This window comes from Eptatretus burgeri, chromosome 3, assembly GCF_056783735.1.
Source record: "Eptatretus burgeri isolate ZD-2024b chromosome 3, Ebu_testis_v1, whole genome shotgun sequence".
In the NCBI taxonomy this organism is placed as follows: domain Eukaryota; kingdom Metazoa; phylum Chordata; class Myxini; order Myxiniformes; family Myxinidae; genus Eptatretus; species Eptatretus burgeri.
In genome coordinates, this window is record NC_140963.1 from 108364591 (window position 1) to 108370905 (window position 6315).

Below are 6315 nucleotides of genomic sequence, written 5' to 3' on the forward strand. Positions count from 1 at the left end.
TAACTGCTTTCTTTTTGCAGAGTTCATTGATCCTGGGCCATGGTTTAGTGTAAAATTTGTAAGTTAAGGTTAAGATGTACTGTAAATATGAGTGCGCCCCCGGCATGTTTGTCTTAGCGCCGGCAATTTTATTTAAGTCGTCCGTGTGAGTGAGTTTGTTTAGGTAGTTACTCAGCCCTCAGGTTATTTATTTTGGGGACACAAATACCATGAATGTCGCACTCAGGGATCCGTAGGTAAAATGTACTAGGGGAAAACCACACATGATGGCACACGAAAATTTGACGACTCGGGACGAGTCTGTAAAAAGGGGAGGGGGTAGTGTTGTGGTTGACCAAATTCGCAAACCACCATTCAGGTCCCTTAGGTGAGATATCTCTGTAAGTATATGTGTAGTTTGGCCCAAACCCGTTGTTTCGAGGGAATAAATGTCATTCAGTCGGGCTGCGACTCTTCAGGATAGCCGTTTTTCTTTTACTGTCTTTATTTTGGACCAGCCGCCATTACTACCACCACCAACCACAACGCCGCTTCACAACAACAACAACCACCAACCACAACGCCACTTCACAACAACAGCCATGACCTTTACCGTCACAACTCGCCACCATCGCATCACCGTCAGTCCCATGCCACTTGTGGGCGCCGATGCTGGACTCGTGTAGGGCGCGCACCGAGCAGCATATTCAAAAACATCACAGACTTTCTGCAGAAAAACGGATCAAAAACGACTCACGCCCACTTCTGTTCCGTCCTATCGGTGAGCGAGGGGCGATTTGGCCCCGCCTCCAGGGCGTTGGATGGCGGTCGCTATATGCAAATTCATGGATCAAAAAGCATTCACGCCCACTTTTCCTCGGTCCAATGGGGAGCCAGTTAGAGAGGTGAAGGGTCGGAGGCAAAGGGTCAAGGGTGAAAGAGCGAAGCCACGGGGCTTATATAAACGGCTGCGTTCATCAATAAAGTTGAGAGTTGTGCGGAGTTCAAGAGAGTCGTCGGTGGAGCTGGAAAGAAGTGGGAGAAGTCAAGAGTGAAGAGTTGGGACGAGCCAAGAGAGGAGACGGAGAGGGCGAGTAGACGGAGCTGTGGAGAGGTGGCGGCGGCGAAAACGGACGAGGGGGTGCTCGCGTCGGTGCCGGGAGCTGCAGAGGGAGAGGCCAGCAACGCGACCGAGGTGGAGGAGGAGACGCTCGCCGCGGGACCCGAGACAGGGTGATATCCTCCTTCCCCCGAGCATCAGCAACCCCCTCCTGTTTCCCCCCGCGCTGAGATAGTGCGACAAAGGGGGCCCCTTTCCCACCCCCTACCAGACACTGTCCGCGAGGCCCGCGGAGTTGAGGCACCACCGCCACTTCGCGTCTCATCAGACGGGTAGGCCCGACCCGGTCTCGGCCCCAGGCCCGCCTCATCCTTGAGGGTGGTTCTTTTTCTTTTGTTTTGGGTACATGTGTTGTCGGCGCCGTCTGTGAAGTAAAATTGTATAAGTGTTGCCGTGTGCTCGGTAGTCGGATAGATCTGCATTGTTGCATTTGCTTTTTGTGTAATATTGCATTGTCTTCTTCTTTTACATGTGCTTTTGGTGGAATTGTATATGTGTGCTTTCCGTTCATCGCGAAATAAATGTGCTTCATGTTGAACTGTTTTCCCGCTTCGCTTCGTCTTTTCTTTCATTGAATCTCCATCTTGCTTCACGTAAAGGGTTGGTCGTGGGCTAAAACGCCCGATAATTAATCGAACCGTCGAGGCCGACGAATAACACCGCTCGGTTATCCCGATAGTACGGAACGGGTCGCTTAAAGTGGCCCGTGTCCGAAGTCGACCTGCGGCGAGGTGCGATCGCCCGGTCTACCCTCCGTGTGGGTACTTAGGTAGGTTGAATTTGGCGAGCAACCCTATCCCACGCGGGGGCCGATTGGCACGATCGTGGTGAGGCCGAAAGGTCCACCCGTGACTGGTTCCCGGCGTTAGTCCGAGAGGGTCACGACTGGATTGTCCGTCCGGTGGGCGACGTGCCGCGATTCGAGTTACGTGGCCGTTCGCACGCCGGCGGGCGCGAATCCGCAACAATATATTCAATACTGGACTAGATAGACAGCTTATAGCATGTAGCAGAAATGAACCAATTGTAGCTGGAACTGCAAGGGTCCTCCAAGGTGTACATGTGGGGCTACAACAGTGCAAACTACCTTTGTGTAGAAGACTTGCATGCAATTACCTCGACTGCTTTCAAAAAATAAAAAGTGTGATTGTTACCTGGTTAAGCCTGTATCTCACTGGGCTGCGACAGCTCGCGACTAGTTGGAAACACCAAATTGCGATAAAACAGCAATAATTTTCACTTGGAATCACACTGAATTTATACTAAAACACATTTACGTATATCGCACGAATGTCCCACGAACTCCCGGCGAAATTTGGGATGAACTTCGCCTGGAATTCGCATACATGTCGTGTGACATTCGTGCGACGTTCAGATGACAAAACAGATTTTTTTTTTTGGCACATGCAACTGTCGCGCGACGGTCACACGACGGTCGTGCGACCATCGCGCAACAGTCGCACGCCAACTGTGCTTGACAATTGAGAAATCGGGACTACATACATGTATAGCCTCTCCCTTCCAGCAATCATATTGTGATTTGGGAAACGAGTAAGAGAGTACCTGACTGAGTACTACAATGGTATGGGAGCTGTGCCCTGGCAGAACAGGATGGTGGGATTACAGGAGAATGCTGACCAAGCCTGATTGTTCAAAGTGTTCTGTTACTTGTCAAGGTTGCACCCACAAACATTGTGTGTGACCCAATTGTTCATCTGCCTTGATAGGGGCTTGTGGGTGTGACCATATTTTGTGTGTGACCTAATTTATGTAAAAATGTGTGACGTGATTTATGAATGATGGGAAGGTGAAAAGTTTGCATTGAAGGCCATAACTCAGAACAGGAGAGAAAGAGGACAGACAATGCTGGTTTTACAATATGGACTATGAGTTTGTTTTTTTAAGTCATATCTGGATTGAACTATTGTGAATCTATCTACATTACATTGCATGTCACATTTGTCACACCTTCTGACTCATGGAAACTAAATTGAGAAGGGTTCGAGACAACCGCGACGACTGACTATTTTGAGATAAAATTTGTTGCACAAATTTTTTGAACATGTTCAAAATTCCAGCGACACCAGAGCGATGTCCTGCGACTCACGCGAGGAAATTGAGAACCACCGTGAACGTTTCCAGACATTTTGGAGAATCCCGTTCGCATTTTGTCGCGAGCTGTCGCAGCCCAGTGAGATACAGGCTTTTGTGTGGTCTGTGGGACACGAGGCATTTACCGTGACATAAATTGGCAGGTTATTTGGGCATGCAAATGGGGCTGGAAGGATAGCCTCGAGGTATGCATACTCGCCTCGAAGCTGTCCGAACTGGGTTTGAATCTCGACCCAGCGATAAACTGTCATCATGGTGTTTCACAGATAGGACGATTCATCAACGTGTGTGCCATCTCTCAGATGAACGTTAAACTGGACGTCCTGTCGACTGACATTAGTTGGTGGACGTTAAAGACCCCACGGTGTCCTTCGTGAAGAAGAAGTGAGTTATTGCCAGCACCATGAACAAATTAAAAATTGCTGCCGTGACTACTTCGTCAAGCATCAGGTCTGACCAGAAGGTTCATGAAAGGCCGAAAAAACAAATTTACCCCGGCCAACCCTAAAAAACAGGAGAAGGATGCAAGATGACATGGAAGATACATCGATGTAAAGTGACCCACATTTCACAGGTTTGGCCCGTTTGGTCTCTGTAAACCCACAGACTGTTTTAGTCTCATCAAGCCCTGTATTGGATGGAACATATGATCAATTTAAGAAAGAAGAAACCCACAAGGTTTCACTTGCAAGGTCACCACACCCACCCCCCCCCAACTTTGTCCTGTCTTTACTCCCATCCCCAACTCCTCTCTAAACCCCAACTCTCAGTCTTCCCCTCCTGCTCGTTAAAGCAAGAGGACATTCTTACATCGATCATTACATATCAAGTCACCACAATAACCAAGTTTTGAAGTCATCTTACTTGGAACCTCCTCATCATTACTCGTCAATAAACGGCTATCTCAGGATTCTGGTGTTGTTTTGTGTCACTGACAACCTTTCAAATAGCGATTTTACCATGAGTGGAAAAAAAAAAAAAAATAAAACCTGCTTTCGATTCCTACCTGCCTGCTTTTCGTCACCTCCACTTGCCACGTGTAAAAATACTGATTTTTTTTTTATATACATTTTTAAAAGATTTCCAGTGGACGTTTTTGGGGAAGTCCCGATGAACTTCCACCGAACTCTTAAAAAAATAAAATAAAAACCCGACATTCAGCAGGTCCATCGTCTCCTCTTGGAATACTTCTCCAGTCGGCCTATCTTAGCTAATCTGTGCTGATACTCTCGGCCCCCTGCTTTTTTGCATGGAACGAGGAATACATCCGTGTAAGATGAACACTAAATCTTGAACGGCTTTTGAAAAATCACATCAAAGTTATCGAGATGGTTGCCATAGCAACATAATTCAGTCAATCAGAGCAGTGATCTAATGAGGTTGAGATCATGTCGTGAGGAATAGATATCTGCAATTGGAAAGCAAAATGTTTCATGGTTTTTGAAATATCGTGTTCACAAAAGTACATGAATGGATGATCGGTTGACCGGAGCTTATTTTAATGTCGCCCGTCTCTAAACTTGTCGAAGAGGAGACAAAAAAGTATTGGGAGAGCAAACGCAAAATTGAAATGAATCCTCCAAACCTGTCAAGGATATTTACCCCAAACTACAAAGCAGCAAAAGGTGTCTCATTGTGACATTTTGCACAATTTATTCACCATCAGCTTTGATCCGACAGTCAAAGTATACATTTGGAACATCTGGTGTGGTAGGGGACCCGCGGTCCCCTCTCGGCCGAGGCCTCGGTCCCCCCTCGGCCGAACCCACGGTTCCCCCCTCGGCCGAACCCACGGTTCCCCCCTCGGCCGAACCCACGGTTCCCCCCTCGGCCGAACCCACGGTCCCCCCTCGGCCGAACCCACGGTCCCCCCTCGGCCGAACCCACGGTCCCCCCTCGGCCGAACCCACGGTCCCCCCTCGGCCGAACCCACGGTCCCCCCTCGGCCGAACCCACGGTCCGCCCTCGGCCGAACCCACGGTCCGCCCTCGGCCGAACCCACGGTCCGCCCTCGGCCGAACCCACGGTCCGCCCTCGGCCGAACCCACGGTCCGCCCTCGGCCGAACCCACGGTCCGCCCTCGGCCGAACCCTCGGTCCGCCCTCGGCCGAACCCACGGTCCCCCCTCGGCCGAACCCACGGTTTCCCCCTCGGCCAAGCCCTCGGTCCGCCCTCGGCCGAACCCACGGTCCGTCCTCGGCCGAACCCACGGTCCGTCCTCGGCCGAACCCACGGTCCGTCCTCGGCCGAACCCACGGTCCGTCCTCGGCCGAACCCACGGTCCGCCCTCGGCCGAACCCACGGTCCCCTCTCGGCCGAACCCACGGTCCCCTCTCGGCCGAACCCACGGTCCCCTCTCGGCCAAACCCACGGTCCGCCCTCGGCCGAACCCTCGGTCCCCTCTCGGCCATTTCTTCACATTTACATCAAAACAGTCATTTCACAATCATTCCGCCATAAACGACATGACATGTGATTTAACAAGATAAACAGTACTTGTTGCAATGTATTCCCAGCAGCGAAAGAGCCCTTCACAACTCGACCAACGAACGCTTTGAAACACCGGAAATTCAAAACAAACCAACACGTTCCACTTACTGTCACATCGATTGACGTTTGGGTAAAGTTTGTACATCAGATTCCACTCATCTTCACGAAAACGTTTCAACAAATACGATCTCAATGACAAGTCAGAAAAAAAAAGAGAATTAATACATTCACCACCGCGAAACTTGCCTTCTTCTTCACCGCCCGAATAATGTACCACGATCCCCGACAAGGAACGACCTAGACGGTCATTCAACGCATCAAGCCCGCGCTGGTGTTGCCAACTCCTGACTGTCCCTGTTCTCTCTTATTAATTGATGAGTGTCAAGCAAGGAAGCTTGACGTGTTTTAAAATATTTGGTATACGTCTCGACTTCGACCGGGGGAGTTCGAACCTCCTCCACGGTGCCAACCTCCCAGCCTCAGAGCGGATGCTCCTCCGAGCCTGGTTCGAAATATTCCCCAGAAGACGCCAATAGCGACGTTCCCAAAATTTAAAGTATCGAGGCAATCGTCCTCAACAATATTAACAATACTGGTATACCTTTCCTTACAAA

The 6315-nt window shown here is 50.1% G+C and overlaps 1 protein-coding gene across 2 annotated transcripts in view; it reads right to left on the minus strand.

The window, feature by feature from the left end:
- LOC147030662 (DNA-directed RNA polymerases I, II, and III subunit RPABC5) overlaps positions 1–5916 on the minus strand; it is a 36357-nt gene extending 30441 nt beyond the window's left edge. Inside the window, exon 1 of one of the 2 annotated variants that reach the window (XM_085874916.1) lies at positions 5810–5916. In XM_085874916.1, the coding sequence (XP_085731042.1) occupies positions 5810–5846 (37 nt within the window). In that variant the 5' untranslated portion in view covers positions 5847–5916. The other variant, XM_085874917.1, reaches the window with a different exon arrangement.
- Between the last annotated feature and the right edge of the window lie 399 nt (positions 5917–6315).